This window comes from Anticarsia gemmatalis, chromosome 3 (assembly GCF_050436995.1).
Source record: "Anticarsia gemmatalis isolate Benzon Research Colony breed Stoneville strain chromosome 3, ilAntGemm2 primary, whole genome shotgun sequence".
NCBI lineage: Eukaryota > Metazoa > Arthropoda > Insecta > Lepidoptera > Erebidae > Anticarsia > Anticarsia gemmatalis.
Genome location: NC_134747.1, coordinates 11,229,138 through 11,248,781, shown reverse-complemented (window position 1 = coordinate 11,248,781; position 19,644 = coordinate 11,229,138). Strand labels below are relative to the sequence as shown.

General features: G+C 36.3%; 5 protein-coding genes across 6 annotated transcripts; all 5 read left to right on the top strand.

Moving 5' to 3' along the window:
* Positions 1-235: 235 nt before the first annotated feature.
* LOC142987075 (chymotrypsin-1-like) lies at positions 236-17,783 on the top strand. Of its 2 annotated transcripts, none has more exons than XM_076135622.1 (3): positions 236-766; positions 16,830-16,969; positions 17,534-17,783. In XM_076135622.1, exons 1-3 carry the CDS (start codon positions 287-289, stop codon positions 17,706-17,708), a joined length of 795 nt encoding a protein of 264 aa, XP_075991737.1. In that variant the 5' UTR covers positions 236-286; the 3' UTR covers positions 17,709-17,783. The 2 variants fall into 2 exon arrangements, with proteins under 2 accessions (XP_075991737.1, XP_075991736.1); XM_076135621.1 differs by lacking the exon at positions 236-766 and adding an exon at positions 15,795-16,400 and having other exon boundaries at positions 17,534-17,774.
* Positions 2,199-3,664, top strand: LOC142987074 (chymotrypsin-1-like). The gene is made up of 3 exons (XM_076135620.1): positions 2,199-2,760; positions 2,917-3,047; positions 3,491-3,664. The coding sequence occupies exons 1-3, from the start codon at positions 2,278-2,280 to the stop codon at positions 3,648-3,650; spliced, it is 774 nt and encodes a 257-aa protein (XP_075991735.1). The 5' UTR covers positions 2,199-2,277; the 3' UTR covers positions 3,651-3,664.
* On the top strand, positions 4,717-10,834 carry LOC142987094 (uncharacterized). Its single transcript, XM_076135644.1, has 9 exons — positions 4,717-5,267; positions 5,347-5,474; positions 5,856-6,016; positions 7,257-7,606; positions 7,690-7,820; positions 8,103-8,175; positions 9,471-10,001; positions 10,083-10,213; positions 10,675-10,834. The coding sequence occupies exons 1-9, from the start codon at positions 4,785-4,787 to the stop codon at positions 10,832-10,834; spliced, it is 2,148 nt and encodes a 715-aa protein (XP_075991759.1). The 5' UTR covers positions 4,717-4,784.
* LOC142987073 (chymotrypsin-1-like) lies at positions 12,447-13,764 on the top strand. The gene is made up of 3 exons (XM_076135618.1): positions 12,447-12,946; positions 13,033-13,160; positions 13,605-13,764. Exons 1-3 carry the CDS (start codon positions 12,464-12,466, stop codon positions 13,762-13,764), a joined length of 771 nt encoding a protein of 256 aa, XP_075991733.1. The 5' UTR covers positions 12,447-12,463.
* On the top strand, positions 14,250-15,682 carry LOC142987072 (trypsin delta-like). Its single transcript, XM_076135617.1, has 3 exons — positions 14,250-14,736; positions 14,970-15,090; positions 15,545-15,682. Exons 1-3 carry the CDS (start codon positions 14,266-14,268, stop codon positions 15,568-15,570), a joined length of 618 nt encoding a protein of 205 aa, XP_075991732.1. The 5' UTR covers positions 14,250-14,265; the 3' UTR covers positions 15,571-15,682.
* Positions 17,784-19,644: the final 1,861 nt, after the last annotated feature.

Sequence of the window (19,644 nt, the reverse complement as noted above, 5' to 3'; positions counted from 1 at the left end):
TTTTCCCAATAGGCTATGTAGATTTTAGCCAACAATTTTAACAATCAAGTTAAAAAATGCACACAAAACGTCTGTAGGTACTCTAGAAGACAATTATTTTACAGGAACAGAAAACCTTTAACTACCTATTCACTTTCATATTATCATAATTAAACAAACGCATACAACAAAAAAGTTGTTCATTAAACTATTACGACCAAATACAGGTAATTCTTAATTAGTTGATAAAGCAACAGTCGACAAACTAAGCGTTTTTGTTTGTTACAAAACTGTTGAAACGGGAAATATGCGATTTGTTTTTGTGATACTTATTATAGACAGAATAGTGAACATTGTAAGTGAAATGGAGAGTAAAATAGTTGGTGGTGATGTTGTGAAAAACGATGAATTTGCGCATGCCGCGTTCCTTATAATTCAGTGTCAGGTTAGGTACGATGAACGGGTGCTTTCTTGGATCTGTGGTTCTTCTATATTGAACCAGAACTTGCTTTTAACCGCGGCTCATTGCCTAGTGGACTGTACTCGTAATAGCTGGGTGTCAGTGTCTGTAGGCAGTAACCGCTTGGACACTGAAACCGGCTCGTCGGCATACAGCTATCTCATTCACCAAGACTTTGTTTACGATAGTCCTGATAATGACATTGGTTTAGTGAAGCTTAAAACCCCGTTGGAACTGAATTCCATGGTGAAACGTGTGGCGCTGATGAAGGAGCCGCCGTATAAAGAGACGGCGCAAGTGGCCGGCTGGGGACTAGCTGATGCTGATGTAAGTACAGATTATGTAATACCTTTAAAATACTACTGATTAAGCGTAATTATGCGTTAGTGCCACTTACAGCTTATCACGTAACACCAAACAAGTGATTCTTCGTTCAATCACTTCGTTTATTTTTTCGGATAAACTTAATTTGGTAGAACGGTGTTTTATTTGGGTTAACCAATGGTCGCTGATCTTTTTACTCAAATAAATATAATCAATTTCTAGTAGAATATGCACCAAAAACTTCCTCTATCCCATTTCCTGTCAATAAGTCCCAACATGTCACAGAAAAAAATATCAAATTAAAATAAATAAACGTTCTTAAATAAGTATACTTTGAAGCATACTTTCACGCATATTCACAGAAAGTTTCTTAGATAGAGTTTCTTGTGTCTAAACAAAAATTGCCGTAACAAACAGGCAACCTTCCGCTACGTAAGTCTGAGGGTAAATGACGTTCTAAATTCTTAGTTTTGTGCCTCTGCCACCCGCGCACTTTGCATGCATTAAGTTCTTGGACTGTAGAATGGTGGTGTCAGTTGTCGGCAAGGAGCCAAAGCCACCAGCCACAGTTTCTTATCTCATCGGGGTTTAGATTGTTCAATGATATAGGTATATGATATTGGAATGGTAAAACTAAATAGTCAGCTTATTAACTTGATATAGTTGGTCGTAGATCGTGTCGCAGTTCTGCATGACCCTTGTCCTTATGACGTATACAAAAATGTGTCTGGCTGAGGTGTCGTTGAATTAAGCTTCTAGCCCCACATTTCTAGCCCTTCTCGTCATGATCCTAAACTCATTCATATTATCCTTATACGTCAACTATTGTAAATCAATGTAACTTAACGTCAAATAAATGTAACTATACAGAGCAGTAGCGCGATTTTCTTCTCTCGGCATTATCTACTAGCATAACATTTAAAATGTACTGCAAAAATAGTCTCTACGGCGCCCGCTAGAGCCGCGGTTTGGTTTTTAGGTTGTCGGTAGTCAATTGGTAGTCGGTTTTTGATAGTCAGTAAGGGGCTATCCCCTTAAGCGATGCTGGTCATAGTCAAAAGGATACCGGTGCAAGATTTATATTAAAAAAATAAGAAAATTATGAAGTCCATTACAATAAATGCCAAGAACTTTTCCTGCCTAACATGAGTTTTAAACAGTGCTAAAAGTATTATACTATTTATGTAATTAGGAAATACGATCTTATAATTTAAAAAATGTCACTAGTTAATAAAAATTTTAGCGATGAGCTCTGGTTGACTAAAGCTTAAAGCCTACCTTACTACCTTGTAAATGACTTTCCATTTAAACTTTGTCGTAATTTAGTCATTAAATTAATGTTTAAATAAGTCAATAATTCTTAAGCTTCGATATAAATTTTATGAACGACTTAGGTGAAAACTTTTTATTCGTTCATTTAACATTACGACCCGACTATTTCATTAGCTGATAAGGAGAAATAATTACACACATTTCAAAAGGTACTTCAGTTATATTGCACGTGTAACAGTAATATGAAAGTTCTTATACTTATATATGCTTTATCTTATTTATGTAACGATGTTGTTGGGAAGATCCAACAATTGATATACTACGGGGATTATGCCAAAATCGGAAAGTTTCCGTATACAGCGCATCTAGGCATACTTTGTTACATGGAAAAGAAAAAAAAGATACCATGGATTTGTGGCTCATCTATTTTGAACCAGGCATTATTATTGACGGCAGCACATTGCCTCGAAACTTGTAGATCGGAAACCGAAATCGTTGCATCTGTGGGACACGAGCGAATCATGAAAGGAGGAGTTTCCACCGGCCACAGCTTTGTCCTTCATGAGAACTACGACGACGAAGTTTTAAATCACGACATCGCACTGGTCAGACTCAAGACTCACATACGATTTAGTTCGAATGTAAGCCGAGTGGCTTTATCGAAGAAATTACGGCCATTTACAAACAAAGACAAAGCTTTAGTGGCCGGTTGGGGAATTAGTGAAGTAAGTATCTGAAATGCAATATAATTTAGATAAATTTTACAAATAGCTTTCACGGTACTTGTCGAGTGAGGGTCACTGCTCACAACGCACGTACTTGTATAACGAAAATAATTAATGTTTTAGTGAGTATTTATACTAAATTTACGTATTTTATAGAAAGGAAGTGTATCGGCGAGACTTAAATATGTTCCACAATATGTGTGGAGCCAAAAACTGTGCATAAAATTATTGGACAGTATGAACCCAGGCACATTTTGTGCAAGTAGCGACGATGGTTATGCGGCTGAGTAAGAAACATTTTGTTATTGACTAATATACCTACTTACTAAAATACAAACTTACATTCAAAATATCACGCTTGATAAGCCCGAAGGTGCTGGCAGAAGTATAAAAAATACACCTGTGTTTCACCATTAACAATAATAGTCTCATGTAATAAGGCAAATACCGGATACGTTACCAAACTCCTGATTACCTACTATTGAGAATTATTTAATATCAATTAGAAGAAGACCAATAACACTTTGTTCGCACCTGGGAATCGAACCTGGGACCTCATAGCAGTACTCATTAGCATTAAGTGCAAATTTAAAAATAAAATAAATAAAAAGCCCTATTAATAGTTTAATGCAATATGCTTGTTTATTTAAGCGACACACATAAAGCAGGGCTAACAAATCATTGAAACATGTACTACCTTGATATATTTTTAATATAATATTTTTTTCAGGGGAGACTCGGGCAGCGGCCTAGTAATACATGGGTACTTACAAATAGGTCTGGTGTCCTATAAAACCACGCTGTACCAGTCAATAATTGTGTATACAAACACTGGATTCTATAACAAATGGATTATGAAGGAATCAAAAAAACTTATGTGTATTAAATAAACCAATTCATCTAATTTGTGAATCTGTGTTTTACGTCTATCTATCAAAGTTCGGATTATATCAAAACTAAACTTATGGTTTTTTCCTCTTCATAAAAATATTTTTCAAGTAATAAATACTATTTTACAAAAATATTAAAGCGAAATGGTAGAGCTTGAGTTTTGCGCTTAACAACACATTTAGCGATTCGTTTTTGTATTTAAGAGATAAATTGAAAATTTTATTTGTTTGTTTAAACGCACTAATCTCAGGCTAAATTGGAAACATTATTTTTGTGTTCAATTGTCTATTTAGTGAAGAATGTTACAAGCTACTCGTCACGCTATAGCTAATAGAAGCAATAAGGAATATTCTGAAAACTGGAAAACTAAGGTCTACGCCGACGTCGCCGGGGTGGCCCTATATTCCATATACGAATTATTCCTTCCTTACCTTTAAAAAATATAATTGTTTCTGAGCCTCGCTTTAAGAGACCAGCATATTTGATAGGGCTTGTAAATAGAGTATATTAAAGTGATTAATCAAAGATCGAGCTAGCTAGTAGCTGTTGGTCACAGCGCGGTGCCCTGTGGCACGCCATAAATTACATAGATTCCTGATTATGCAGATACTCTGCAACATACAGGGCGTAGGAATACTGATCACGGAACGCCTATGATGCCTCTATTATAATGTATTCTTAGGTTATTTAGGCATCTCGTTTGAACGTATACTGATATCGTTTAAAAGGTATTACTTAGAATTTGCGGAAAATTAGAAGAAATTTATAAAAATCGGAATTTGGTGTGATGGTAATTTAATAACCTAAAATAATAGCTTAAAAATAAATGTATACATATTTTCGTCGTGCACCTAAGGTAGAATAGTATAAATCTACTGCACGTGTAGTTAGTTACACGCGTTTTTCTTTTCAGTAACATCTTAGTTACTTAGTCCATACTATCGGCTACCACCTTGTCACGGAATCGACCGGCTATAATTACAACTTTTATCCAAATTTCATTAATCATAATGGAGTCATAAGATTTTTTATTGATATTAATCTTGGTTATTGATTAAACTTATTGCTTCAACCACGCAAGTTGATATGCAAATACGATATTTTTTAATTTTGTCATAGTTACCACATTTGAGATGGCTACCAGTCTAATAGCTATTATCTCACTTTTATCATTTTTAGCAGTGTGTGATGCTGAAATACAAATGTACGTTATGGAAGGTTCTTACGCCAATATCTCAAAGTTTCCGTACTCAGCGTTCCTTGGCGTTCAATGTGTCTTAGCGCCAGGCAAGGACCCGACGCCATGGATCTGTGGCTCTTCTATTCTGAACCAGCAGTTACTGCTAACCGCCGCACACTGCCTTGAAGACTGTATAAAAGAGTCTCCTATCACGATATCAGTGGGTCACGAACGGTTGATGCAAGGTGCCATCGGCACAGCACATAGCTTTATTATGCACGAAAACTATAACGATGATGATGACGTCATGAACGATATAGCGTTGGTTAGAGTCAAGAAACGGATACAATTCAATTCAAAGGTCAGTCGTGTCGCGCTCATGAGGAAACCTCCCTACTATGAAGCTGCTATTATCGCCGGTTGGGGATTCGACGGAGTAAGTTAAATTTATTTAATTATATTTGCCTAGAAATTACGGAGATTTTTAACTTTTGCTTCATACCATTTTTTTTCAGATGGGTATTTCTGAAAGACTCAAATACGCAAGGAAAAGAGTTTTGAAAAAACATAAATGTCTGAAAATATTAGGAAGTTTGCCTCGAGGTACAATTTGTGCTGACAGCAGTCACGGACAAGTGGATAGGTAAATTGTCATAGTTATAGTTTTTTTTCTACTTTTATATGATAAGTTTAGGTTTAGCCGGTTGCGCTCACTGGTTGGTAAATGATCTGTGAGTTAAGTTAGCCTAGGCGCAGTCATTCGATAAAGGGGTGACCGCATAGTGATATTTTAAGTTGGTGTCTCCGTGCTCACGTAAAATCGTTAAGCCTCGACAAAGGCTTTCGTGCGGCTTGAACAACTCTAACACTAGGTTGACAACTAACCATACGATAAGAAGGAGAGGAATTTACATTAATAGAGCTGTTTATTAATGTAGCCTGTATAAAATGTCAGAGAGAAATCTAATAAGTAATTAAAAATCAAACGATTAATTGTCTAATAATTATTTTCTAATGTTTTTAGTGGAGACTCAGGCAGTGCACTAGTGGTTCGTGGATATATTCAAGTAGGTGTGGTGTCATACAAAAATGCAGTATTCAGTCAATCCGTGGTTGTCTACACAGATACAGGATACCATTATGCGTGGATAGCGAATGCTGCGATTAAACTTATGTGTCATAAACCATAATATTGTTGTTTTATTAATCCTCTCTTTTTATTCCCATTTTTAAGGTAAAGGGGTCTTTGAAGCCGATCCTGCCGTTTTAGAAACTTTATTTAAAATACCCAATTCAGAAAATTTTCTTTAGATTTGTATAAAAATATTTTTTGTTCATAAGTAATTTTCTTTAAAAAAATGGCGATAGATACCTTCTTGGGTTATAGTATGATGCCCATCACAAGTCGCTAAACAGTCGGTAAGAAAACAGGGTAAATGAACTTTTGGTACAAAAGTTGAACGACTACCAACTGCTTTTAGAAACTCTTATGTAATATCTTTTTATTACGACTCCAAAGTTTTATTAATAACTTAAAAATTGGTAATATTTTTTCGTTTTCCACCCATTTTTTTCAATAAATAATGTGTTCTAATGAAAGCTAAATATTTTTGTATGAAATTATTAACTTATGCGAAATTTTGTTAGGGGGTATCTCATGGCAAATCATATCAGTACAGAGAGGTGTGTCTTTACTTATCTAGCAGTACTATAACAATATCTGTCTTGAATTTTTTTAAGATTATAAAGCAATTTTCGAAATTGATGATAATCTATTTTTACTACAAAATTTATATTTTACAATGACTCAATTGTTATAATTGTTTTCCGTGCTTCGGAGGGCACGTCAAAAGTCGGTCCCGGTTGTTGTCTACCAAGATAACAGTCGTTAAGCCACGTCAAATTCCTTTCGGGCGGCTTGAACAACTTTGACACTAGGTTGACCACTAACCATACGACAAACAATTATAATAAAAATTAAATTGAAAACGAAATCTGATGCATTTAATTTTGAGAAAATAAAACCAAGTAAAGGATAATCACCATTATATAATAATATGTAAATAAATTTACGGTGGCTACCGCATATTAAATTGAAATATACGAGCTTTAAATCAAGGCCCGTATAAAACAAGTAATGACAAATTGAAATCAGTTACACGCACTATCCTGCGTTCCAATAAAGCTTTGTAATTTTTTATCGGTTTCCGAACAGTTATGATCCAATTATTAATTAAAAAGTAATTACCGCTTTAACGATTCAATATATTGGTCATTTCGCGTTTATCCGCAAGTATGCCGCTAGTTGCGATATTGCTTCTATCGTATTCATTTCATTTCGGCCACGGAGAATTAGAACCATTTATCGTTCAAGGTGATTATGCTAAAATCGCCAACTTTCCATACACCGCATATCTTGGTATAGAATGTGTTGAAGAAGATGATGATGGTTACGAACCGACTTCGTATCTTTGCGGCTCTTCGATTTTGAACCAGCACATATTGCTGACAGCGGCACACTGCCTGTTTAGTTGTACTCCTGAAAGTGTTGTTACAATATCAGTTGGTCATGTGAAGATGATGAGCGGTGCAATTGCTACAGCTCATAGTTTCTTATCTCATTCGAAGTTTGATGAAGTGGACACAATTAATGATGTCGCTGTGGTGAGAGTGCGGGGTCGGTTACGATTTAACAGAAATGTTAGCCGTGTAGCATTGATGAGAAAACCACCGTATTATGAAAAAGCCTTCGTCGCTGGCTGGGGGATAGACGATGTAAGTTTCTTTCAGTATTAAAGCAGATAATGAAGCTACGGAAAACTGTAATAATGTTACTTTAAATATTGGTTTAATTTCAGTATGACACCGTTTCAGAGCGACTAAAATTCACTGAACAATATGTATGGAAGGCAGAAAGATGTATAAAGACCTTCAGAGAAATGCCGGACGGTACGATTTGTGCGTACAGTCAACGAGGATATGCAGATCAGTAAGAGAACTATTTCAATTGCTTTAACATCAGAAGTCTGTGTCTTTCTTAGTGAATGTGAAGATGAAAAGCATTCTAAGTTGATTATTGAAATATCGATACGAGATAAGTACTGCAATTTCCTACACTTTATGCTGAATGAGCAAACGTTTGACATAAGTATAAAATTACTGGAAAAAATCATTATTGCTGGTCAGTTTTCATACAAGACTGGTAGTCATTAGTGGTAGGATATTGTGTGTATAAGTGATCAGCTATTCATGATTTTGTGTTATTTTTCAGGGGTGATTCAGGCGGTGCCCTCGTTGTTCGTGGGTATATTCAAGTAGGCATCGTTTCATACAAAGAGCCCAAAGTTAGTAGATCTATTGTTATCTACACTGATACAGGATTTCACTACAATTGGATTACAAAAGCTGCGAATAAACTTATGTGTCAATCGTAACACATTTTATTTTGTAAATCTATATTTTATACTCAACCCAAACCCTACAGTGTTTCTCCCTCTCTCTCTTTCTCTTTTTCCATGCCATGAATCCCAGTCTTCAGAAACCTCACACTCGCTCATGTCTTTTTCCTCGCCTTTATTAAACGCATTCAGGTATCCTTTGATCATTTGGTAAAGCTTAATGTCACATAACTCCCCGTTTTAAATAAATAAATATGAATGGTTTGTACATGTATCGAGATGTGAACAAAATCTGTTATTCAACAAATATTGTAAAAGTTTTTTTATTTAATTTTCCTGAAAACTTAATTTATATGATATTATCAATTCTATATTAAAAAAAAAAGATAAGCGCCATTAGCCTATTCCTGAAAAACAAACATTTTCGTAAGAAATTGAAAAGTCTAACGCTAGTAGATTAAATAGCTCTACTGTAGCGCAATTATCTTCCACTATCGATTATCGACAACCTGACCAGCGCCTCCTGCGGGTGCAATGGGAACTAACTGTGCAGTAGATTTTCGATACTTTCATGTCTTTAACATGGGTGGCGCTGTACCTTAGTAGGAATGTTTCCAGAGCAGAGTAACCGTGGCGCAGTGGTTTAGGTCGCCACGCCGATACCACTGCAACGGGAGGTCGTGGGTTCGATTCCCACACGGAGCAATTATTTGTGCGATCCACAAATAATTGTTTCGGGTCTGGTTGTGCTTTGTGTCCGTTGTTTGTATGTTTGTAAAAGTCCCCGCGACACAAGAGCAATTCTTAGTGCGGGAGTAGTCTTTAAAAAAAAAAAAATTCTAAATAGTGCGTCAGTCAGTTAATTTAAAAAAAATACGTATTTCCTTTCGTTAAAAATCAATAAAAAGGGGACTGAGTTAAGAATAGTTCAGCATTAAGGTTAGTGGAAGCTGCTGACGTGACGTCACGGTGTCGCGTATTTTTTACGATACCGTGACGTCATTTACCCCCGTCATGTGACTTTACAACTTAATGTATCGCCGTAATTACTTGAATTTGAAGAAGGAAAAATACGTCGAATCTTTTGATTACACGTTTGTTTCGAGTAAATTAATTTCGATTTTGAAGCGAACAATATAAAATTGACTGAAAATTCTTTTAAACCAAGTTTCATGAGCGGTATTTTATAGCCTTATTCGTGAATCTTTACGACTTTTATGTGATTAATTAACAAAAAGTGATTACCACACACGCGACCATTCACTGCCGTGACGGTTATAGCTTACAAGATGGCGACTATGCCGGTGGTTATCATTTTCCTTTGTGCATATTTGGTGAATCTATGTAATGGTGACATGGAACCGTTTATCGTAGATGGTGGTTTTGCGAAGATTAGTAATTTTCCATACATCGCTTTTCTTCATGTCAAGTGTGTTTATTCTCATAATGAGGAACCGTCGACGTATATCTGTGGCTCTTCCATCCTGAACCAGCACTTGTTGTTAACAGCGGCTCACTGCGTGCACGGTTGTATTGACGGTTCGGTTATTACTATATCTGTGGGCCACGTGACGCTCCTCGAAGGCGCTATTGCTACGGCTCATAGTTATTTAGCACATCAAGACTACGATGAAGATGTAGTATGCAATGATATTGCTTTAATCAGAGTCAAGGGAGCGCTAAAACTCAATAGTAATGTCAGCCGCGTTGCGCTGTTCCAAAAGCCACCTTATGACGGAAAGGCTTTCGTTGCCGGCTGGGGTATTGACAATGTAAGTTATCCAATTTTGTTTTCTTTTATTACTTGCTCAGTTTTCTTTAATTTTTCATAAATATCGCCTTCTTTTTTTCAGTTTGATGATATCTCCAAAAAACTTAAATATACAGAGCAGTACGTGATTAATAGAAATAAATGCGTTAAGCTTTTAAAACGAGTGCCGAAAGGTACAATTTGTGCTGAGAGCAATTTGGGATATGCAGAAAGGTGAGAATATGATATGAATTTACTCAGATATTTATATTTGAAGAACGTCACTGCCGAATCTTTTGAAATATGATGTTCTTCAGTTACCGAAATGCTGTTTATCTGACTACAAAACGCACATTTATTAATGAACTGTATATGTATATTTTAAGTACTGTAATGTCTCGTATTTATCGTCCTCAAAACTCCTTGGGAATACTACGCTTAACGGGAAAACAAAGTTAGGTAGGATACCGATGATGATGTTATAAGACTTTGGAATATATTTAGAGTTGGACTGTGGGATATTATCACATCTGTGGGAAGGGAGTTAGTAAAGAATGCAGTGATTATATGCCCGAATATCTCATATCTCCACCTTATGATCGGACTGGTCCATAGTGCTATCTCAGCGGAACTATCACGTATTTCAGTTGATAATTGAATGGTATTTCATTGCATGTATATTAATAATTTTACAGAGGTGATTCAGGTGGCGGCTTGATAACACGTGGCTACATTCAAATAGGTCTCGTTTCCTACAAGTTTCCCATGATAAGTAAATCTGTGGTCGTCTACACAGATGTAGGACATTACTATGATTGGATCATGAATGCTGCCAATAAACTGTGCATTAAGTAAAATAGTTGTTTTATTTTAATACTAGCTGACCCACGCAACTTCGCTTGCGTCACATAAGGGATAATGTGTCATAATCTTCCCCGTTTTTGTAACATGTTTCGTTGCTTCTCCGCTCCTGATGGCCGTAGCATGTTATATAACTTAAAACTTTCCTCGATAAATGGACTAGTCAACACAAAAACAATTTTTCAATTCGAACCAGTAGTTCCGGAGATAGGCGCGTTCAAACAAACTAACAAACAACTTCAGCTTTATAATATTAGTATAGATAATAAGAGCAGTGATAGCCGAGTGGTATAAGTTGATACCTCCCACGCAAGTGGTCGCAGGTTCGAATCCAAGGCAGCACACCAATGACTTTTCGAAGTTATGTGTGTATTAGAAATAATTGTCACATGCTCCAACGGTGAAGGAAAACATCGTGAGGAAACCTTGCATGCCTAAAAGTTGTTTAATACATTTATTGAAGGCATTCAAAGTCCCCAACCCGCACTTGGCCAGCGTGGTGGACTCAAGGCCTAACCCCTCCCTCATTACGGGAGGAGACCCTTGCCCAGCAGTGGGACAGTAATGGGTTACATTTTATAGATAATAAATAAGATAAATGAGATTGATATTGAGAAGCTTTTATACGGGACAATATTATTATGTCAATATTAAACGTTGTCGCATTAAGTTTATGTTAACTTGGACACGGAACAGTAACATACGAACCTTATATTATATTAATATCTCATTCATATCCTATGCATAATAAGAAATAGTTTGGAGTGTTTTTACTTCATTGATTCTACTTTATTATTTATATTTGATTTATATTTTTCTCGGCGTTCTACTCGACAAACTGAAGGGTCTAAGCCAAATAAACATCAGTAGAAAGAGATTAGGTTGAAAAGGGATGTTTGACTGATCTGTGTTGTGTGGGATATCGGTTTCATTTTATTATTATAGAAAATTAATCAATAGCTACCCGCATCCCGATTGAATTTCATTGAAACTGACCAGCGGTTGCCTTTGCTATAGTGTCCAAATGTGGGCACCGTATACCGTCCCTGTTCCATCACTCTCATAGACCAGTGCCCCCCGGTTTCAGAGGTACATTTAGCGGTAGTTTATCTATTCAATAGCGTTTAAACTCATATAAAAAAACGCTATTGAATAGATAAACTACCGTTAAATGTACTCAGAAACCAGGAGTGAGACAGATAACCGACACAAGTAGCGAGAGGCCACAGGACCTATTAGTCCTCCGGTTAGACCGTCTAGTTATTACTTTACGTCCTCTCAAAGGCACGTAGACCTACGACGCATCTCTGGCTGATTCTGCTTTAGTTAGAATATGCTTCTACAACAAATAAATAAGTGTTAAAATACGTCCTTAGTTCTCCTAATTCGTGTAAAAGCGTGTATTTAAGTATGAAATGATCTACTTGAAATTGTTTTTGATTATATTCGCGCGCACGTTGGAGTAAGTAGTTTCAGTAACTTTAGAACGATTTGAAAAGTTTATTAGTTTAATCTGAATTGATTTGTGTATTAGACCATGAATCGTTAACTGACACTTTTAATTAGTGGATAAGGAATTATGACAACACAATCGAAATTCATTTGTCGATCACCACAATTGAGATGGAAACTAGGGTTGTAGTTGTTATTTCACTTTTATCATACATGGTTGATCTGTGCGATGGTGAATTCGAACCATACATCGTATATGGAGAATATGCCAAGATCGGTAAATTTCCTTACACCGCCTTCCTCAATGTTCAGTGTATTGATGAACCTGGCGAGATACCGACGCCATGGATCTGCGGCTCAGCGATTGTAAACGACAGGATTTTAATAACGGCAGCGCATTGTCTCTACGGTTGTTTGCAAACCAGTACTATTATAATATCTGTAGGTCATGTACAGATCATGAAGGGTGCTGTTACTAGGGCACGTAGCTACATCATTCATGAGAAGTACGATGATGATCGGATAAATAACGATATAGCACTGGTGAGAGTGAGAAAACGCTTGAAACTAAATTCGAATGTTAGTCGTTTGGCGATCACTAGGCGACCTCCGTACAAAGAAAAGGCATTTGTCGCGGGCTGGGGGCTTGATGGTGTAAGTACATATATTTGTATCAGTTGTATTCTTCTCTTTCCTAACGCTTTCATTGCCTGCTTACAAATTTGTTATCGTTTTTTTAGGTAAGCACTACAGAAAAATTAAAATACACTGAACAATATGTGTGGCAAGGTAAAAGATGTTTGAAATTATTAAAATCTATGCCTAAAGGCACGATTTGTGCTCACAGTAAAATGGGATATGCAGATAGGTAAGTTTACAAAGGTCTTGCATGAAACTTTGCATTTCAAGAAGCTGTGTATAAAAACTCTCAAGCACACTAGGTTTCAACGTGATGTTTTTCTTTACCGTTCATTGGAGCAAGAGGTAATTCTGTTTGGTCACACTTACTGTATTTTTAGTGATGTAAATATATATAACTCAAAGAAGACTGTCAGTCAGTCAGACTGACATAGTGATCTATCAACGCACAGCCCACACCACAAGACGGGTCGGGCTGAAATTTGGCATGCAGGTAGATGTTATGACATAGGCATCCGCTATGAAAGGATTTCGATTAATACTACACCCAGGGGTATAAAACGGGGGATAAAAGTTTGTATGACAATTCTGCTCTAAGTCACAAACCACGCGGTCGAAGAAGTTCGTCGCGAACAGAAACTAGTCATGTATATAATTATTTGTTCCTTTTTAGGGGTGACTCGGGCAGTGCGCTTGTAGTTCGTGGTTATTTACAAATAGGTATAGTTTCGTTTAAGAAGCCACGCTTGAGTAAATCTGTTATAATTTACACAGATACTGGTTATTACTACAACTGGATAGTTAAAACTACGAATAAAATTTTATGCAAATAGTAATGTGTTATTTTATTTCCAAGCTTGTCATCTGGAATGCTTTCTTGCTGTAGCATAAAACAACTCGTGCTCAGACAGTAGACATAATCCCTTAATTGTTTTAAACATAGCCACCGCAATTTCTCTTAAATAAACATAAGTTGCTCTATTTATTGACGTTGATTATAATAATCGTTTACTGCGTGTTTGTAGAAAACAACATAAGATTGGAAAAACATCGATCATTTTGAAATTTGATTCCATCATTTAAAATACACTTGACTTGTATTTTAATATAATACCCCGATTTTATTACATTTCTGTTAAAAATTAAACATATTCTTTAAAGCCTAATGCATCAAACTATTAAATCAATAACACGGTAAACCCCACATCACATTTTCAAGAACGAAAATATTCTCTACGTTCATAAATCAGTTTACGACGCACTTCAATTAATGGATAAGCAATAAGAATACACCCTTATTAATCATTTTAATCAATTCACTAATCACAGCAAGTATGCTAGTAGCTAAATTACTTTTGTTTTTATCACAATCGGTACTTAGTTATTGTATGGAATCATACATAGTGCATGGTGATTATGCAAAAATATCGATGTTTTCGTACACCGCATTCCTTAGTATTCAGTGTGTTGAACCGGATGAAGATGAAGTGATTCCATGGATCTGTGGCTCTTCAATCGTGAACCAGTATATTCTGTTGACAGCTGGCCATTGCCTTAACAGTTGTGTAGAAGAAACTCATATCACCGTGTCGGTCGGTCATGAGGTTATAATGCAGGGAGCTGTGGCCTCTGCTAGTAGTTTCGTAGTTCATAATAAGTATAGTGACGATACTGTTGCTAACGATATATCTGTGGTGAAAATCAGGAATCCATTACAGTTCAATATTAATGTAACCCGTTTGGCTATTATGAAAAATCCTCCGTACAATCAAAAGGCTTTCGTAGCGGGTTGGGGAGTCGATGGTGTAAGTTCACTTTTACATTTTGTTCTATGAAAACCTTATATATGAATTAAAAACTGGTTTAATACTTATTCAAGTCCAAATACTACATTAGTAGTACAAATACTCCATTTTAAGCAGTGCTCAAAGTTACATCTATCACTATAGCACACGTCAAAGTAATTGTAGTTAGCACGTGCCTTAAGTGTGACTCAAAATTGAGTTTTATTCAGTATTACTGACTGTTTATTTTTCAGTCGAGCCTATCTTCAGAGAAACTTAAATTTACCAAGCAGTACGTATGGAAAGGACAAAAATGTTGCATCATATGCCTTCAGGTACTATTTGTGCCCACAGTAAAGCAGGCTATGCGGATGAGTAAGTAAACTTTTACAATTATTATTATTATGTATTGCTAAGTTTACTATTGCTAGCCCATTGTTGCAAGCGTTATCCCATAGCTTTCAATTTAGGCCGACCACGAGCGGTCTATAGTTTGTGAAAAACTGAACAGCGCCTATAGCTTACCTAGAAATAACTTTATTTTTCAAGTACTTTTAAATGTCAAACCGTCGCCTATTGATGCTACCGACATGACAGTAGAAAATTGTAATAGTTTAGCGTGATTCTCTACAGTCGGTAATATCGACAATCAGCTAGCTATCGAGAAATTCTGTGTGAAAATCTTATCAGCGCCTCTAACGAGCGTCGTAGGAACTATTTTACAGTACATTTCAAATGACAATCTCTCGATACTCGATAATACCGTCTTTAGAGTATCGCGCTACGGATTTTATTTAAATTAAATAATTAAATATTGGTTCCTTTTCAGAGGTGACTCTGGAAGTGCACTCGTAGTTCTTGGTTACATACAAATAGGTCTTGTATCCTACAAGAACCCTTCAATCAGTAAATCAGTGGTTATCTACACCGACGTAGGATATTTTCACAATTGGATTATTAAAGCTGCTACTAAACTTATGTGTAAATATTAAAAGCGGTGTTTTTCTTTGCAATTTCTAAGTACATTTAACTAAATTGATATTCATGTCAATAGCTTCTAACATCATTCTTTGATACCGTCGAGAAATATACTCAAGATTTTCGCGACCATAAAGATGTTACGATCATACGTAATTAATTACCATTTACGATAAGCGAACGATCAACGTCAGTCAATCATTACAGCGCGTGTAATTGCAATGGACTTACGTTTGTTTATAATACACATATTATTACTAAATTTAGTGCATTTTGGAAAATGTAGGATGACAGGGAAGATCATTGGCGGTCATGAATCCGAGATAACCGAGTTCCCTTACTCTGCGTTTTTGAAGGCGATGTGTGTGAACAAATATACCGGGGCTGTTCGCTACTGGATTTGTGGGGCGTCAATACTGAATCAATTGATGCTGTTGACTGCAGCACATTGTGTTTTAGACTGCGCGCGCAGTAGCTACCTCATCATCTCCGTTGGTCATAGTAACACGGAATACGGTACAGTTACTTCGGTTGAAAGTTATATAATCCATAATAAACATAGAGAAGATGTGTCTTTAGGGTATGATATAGCTCTCGTGAAGGTTAAAACGCCATTGAAATTAAGCTCGAGGATCAGTCGTATAGCTCTTTGGAAGAGTCCGCCGTATTTTGAGAAGGCACAAGTAGCTGGTTGGGGGGTGATACATGTAAGTAATTAATTATGTTAGTACACTAGTTTACCCGCGCAACTTTGCTTGCGTCTCATAAGCGAGAATGGGTAATAATTTTCCCCGTTTAAAAAAAAATTCGTTGCTACTCCGCTCCTAATGGACGTAGCGTGATGTTATATAGCCTATAGCCTTTCTCGATAAATGGGCTATCTTACACTGAAATAGTTTTTCGAATCGGACCAATAGTTCCTGGGATTAGTGCGTTCAAACAAACAAACTCTTCAGCTTTATAATATTAGTATAGTATAGTAGATAAATAAAAAGCAATACGTTTATATGTTGTTTAAAATAACAATAGGGTATTTTAGCTGGTTTACGAAATTAATAGATTTTCTTCCAAAACAGGTGCAGATCGTGACGTCGGAAAAGCACTGTAATTTTCTGACTTGATATTGGTTGTTCTAGGAGGACGGCACGGTAGCAGAGCAGCTGAAGTTCGTGAACCAGTACGTGTGGAGAAGAAATGAATGCCTGCGCCTGTTAGAAGAAATGCCTCGCGGGACTATCTGCGCTTCTAGCGGCAGTGAAGAAGATTACATTGCTGAGTAAGAAAAACATATAAATGTTAACTTTGTTACCCTTGAAAAAGATGAATTTTCTAAAGCTTAACTGAAGATTAACTTACTCAATTTTGTATAGGAATTGAATAAGAGTCCCGAAAGTCGAATCCCGGGTTGAGCCATAAAGTCTTTTATGAATTTTCTGTTAATAAATTCTCAGAGTTTGTCCGGAGTTAAGAAGTTGAGGTCGTAGACCTCCATGCCTCGGAGAGCACGTAAAGCCGTCGATCCTGCGCCTGACCTCTTACTGGTCGTTTCGGCTTAGCCATTCCAGAAGGCTATGAGAGTGAAGGAATAGAGAGTCTACCTGTGTATTGTGCACACACTTGGACACTATGAAAAAGGTCCTGCACAATTGGCTGGTTTCAATGAAAGTGGCCGCCGTAACCGAAATCGGCCAGGACGACATTATTCATTATATGATGACGAAGATTTAATTTTATTTTGCATAATCCTCAATTATTGCCTTTTACTACACAAACCATTGGTACTTTATGTGTATCATTAGTATTAAGCGACCTTAATTTCATGTCATGTCTTTATTTTCAGAGGCGACTCCGGCAGTGCTCTGGTCGCCCGTGGCTACGTTCAACTAGGCATCGTCTCTTACAAGAGACCGGCTAAAAGTCGCAGTGTAGTGATATACACTGATGTCGGTTACTTCTACGACTGGATCAAACAAAACGCCAAGCTTCTATATTGTGATGAAGGCATACGAATATGAAAAATATGTATTATTTTATAGAATAAATATATTTACCATCGCTTTAATTTTAAGATGATGACTCTTCACTTAGTTATTTGCGTTTGCATATTTCTCATATATTATGATATAGGTTCCTATATTTTGTCATGTGAGCAAATGAGACGATATCGACAACATAAAAATAAACATAATGAAGTTGCCATTATATCAGGCAGTATATTCGGTGCTCAGTCAGTCAAAAATGTGATTGTTGTTGTATTTCTATAATATACATCATTCAACTTGAAAAATTATGTTACTTTTCTAATTTAAATTTCATATTAAGTCTAGAATCATCGTTTTTAGCAGTCATCTACTAGATGGCGCGCACGGGTCCGCCCATGTGTGATACGGTTTCACAGATCTTCTTTTCATGCTAAATGCCCTCATAATACGATGTTACTCTAAAGGTGTACAGGTAGAAAAACGTTTGTATGGATATATATTTTAAGTAAGTAAGTTGTTAAATGCTAACTAGTTGATAAGAGTCAGCGGGTGCACTTCCTATGAAGTGACGTCATAATCGCAGGTGTGTGACATATGAGGCGCGGCAGGAGGTCTCTCCTTTTATCTACAAGAACCTTCGTACAATATACAATGACTATAGGTACATTCTATATAAGCAGTAGTTAATGTAAATTCTGTTTGTTTGATGTTTAGTACCCGAGTTAATTACTAATTAATATTTGGGACTATGGTGAATAATGAACTAGATAAAATCCGAATATAAAGTGTACTATTTGTTACTAATTTCAAATCTGAAAGATCATCAGCGCCCCTGGCGTATTTTAAGAGAACTTATTTACGTCAAGTAATTTTAAATGTCAAACATGGAACACAAATACGACACGATAGTACTCACTTGAGTAACGGCTTAGATTCAAATATAAGAATACTAACGACAACCACTATCAAATAACGGATATAGGGATATAGGGATATAGTTTTCCATGAACCAACATTACAATTCCTACAAAAATACTTGTACTGCACAGGCAAATCTATACAAACAGCTAGCCTTATAATCAGTTACCTACAGTTCCGGTAACTTTGGCCCTAGCATCCGAGCCTTCATTGTATACTATATTAGTCATTCCCCCGAGACCCAGGCCATAGGGATAGAAAGGAAGCTGGTCTCATTTGGAGAGAAACCACACTCCATACATACGGTACCCAAGCCTTAAAGGTCGGGCCCGGCGGATGGATATCGCATATCGGGCGGTAAGAATGCGATTGTGAATGAGATTTGTTATTGATTGATGTGATGTAATAATCTGAAGTGCAGTTTTCACTCGGTAGAGAACTGTGCGATTTATATAACTTGACGTACTGTATCAGAGTACATAACATTAAAAGTCTCAGTGTTTAGGGCTTTCGTCACCTGAATGGTAGTTAAGAAGTCAACATATATTGAAATGGATATAATTCGGGATCATCGCCTTGATGTTGTCTGGCTTTTTTTACTGAAAATGAGTTTCAGGTGTATAATTTTGGCAACATACTCTGGATTTTTAATATCTTAATATATTTTTCGGCATCAGCAGATTATTATAAAAACTTTTTTAAAATATATAAAACTGCCTCCAACTTTCATGTATGTTCAAAACATAAATCCTGTAGAAGTACAATGTAGTCTTGAAAGATGGACGCATGAGTTATGTTCTCTAACTGACAATGAGGGGAGTTATAACAGGCTTCCGTTTGACTACAATGAGGTATAAAGTTGAAGAAAACATACAACTAAAGGAATGTATCAGGGATTTTGAGAGTATACCTGTGTGGTTTTTTTTTTTTTAATCTGAAAATAAGTAAAAAACAGTCTATGAATGAGTACAGCTTGCTATGAAAGTTTTTTACTCACACTGAAAAGGAACCATATTTATGAAATAAAAATTAAATGCAATATTGTATGATT

Coding starts and splice junctions, on each gene's coding strand:
- LOC142987094 (XM_076135644.1), top strand. CDS start 4,785: ATGGCTACCAGTCTAATAGCTATTATCTCACTTTTATCATTTTTAGCA. Junction 7,607..7,689: donor CTGGCTGGGGGATAGACGAT/GTAAGTTTCTTT, acceptor GTTTAATTTCAG/TATGACACCGTTTCAGAGCG. Junction 10,002..10,082: donor CCGGCTGGGGTATTGACAAT/GTAAGTTATCCA, acceptor TCTTTTTTTCAG/TTTGATGATATCTCCAAAAA.
- LOC142987072 (XM_076135617.1), top strand. CDS start 14,266: ATGCTAGTAGCTAAATTACTTTTGTTTTTATCACAATCGGTACTTAGT. Junction 14,737..14,969: donor CGGGTTGGGGAGTCGATGGT/GTAAGTTCACTT, acceptor TTTATTTTTCAG/TCGAGCCTATCTTCAGAGAA. Junction 15,091..15,544: donor AAAGCAGGCTATGCGGATGA/GTAAGTAAACTT, acceptor GTTCCTTTTCAG/AGGTGACTCTGGAAGTGCAC.
- LOC142987074 (XM_076135620.1), top strand. CDS start 2,278: ATGAAAGTTCTTATACTTATATATGCTTTATCTTATTTATGTAACGAT. Junction 2,761..2,916: donor CCGGTTGGGGAATTAGTGAA/GTAAGTATCTGA, acceptor CGTATTTTATAG/AAAGGAAGTGTATCGGCGAG. Junction 3,048..3,490: donor GACGATGGTTATGCGGCTGA/GTAAGAAACATT, acceptor TATTTTTTTCAG/GGGAGACTCGGGCAGCGGCC.
- LOC142987075 (XM_076135621.1), top strand. CDS start 15,915: ATGGACTTACGTTTGTTTATAATACACATATTATTACTAAATTTAGTG. Junction 16,401..16,829: donor CTGGTTGGGGGGTGATACAT/GTAAGTAATTAA, acceptor TGGTTGTTCTAG/GAGGACGGCACGGTAGCAGA. Junction 16,970..17,533: donor GAAGAAGATTACATTGCTGA/GTAAGAAAAACA, acceptor CTTTATTTTCAG/AGGCGACTCCGGCAGTGCTC.
- LOC142987073 (XM_076135618.1), top strand. CDS start 12,464: ATGGAAACTAGGGTTGTAGTTGTTATTTCACTTTTATCATACATGGTT. Junction 12,947..13,032: donor CGGGCTGGGGGCTTGATGGT/GTAAGTACATAT, acceptor TCGTTTTTTTAG/GTAAGCACTACAGAAAAATT. Junction 13,161..13,604: donor AAAATGGGATATGCAGATAG/GTAAGTTTACAA, acceptor GTTCCTTTTTAG/GGGTGACTCGGGCAGTGCGC.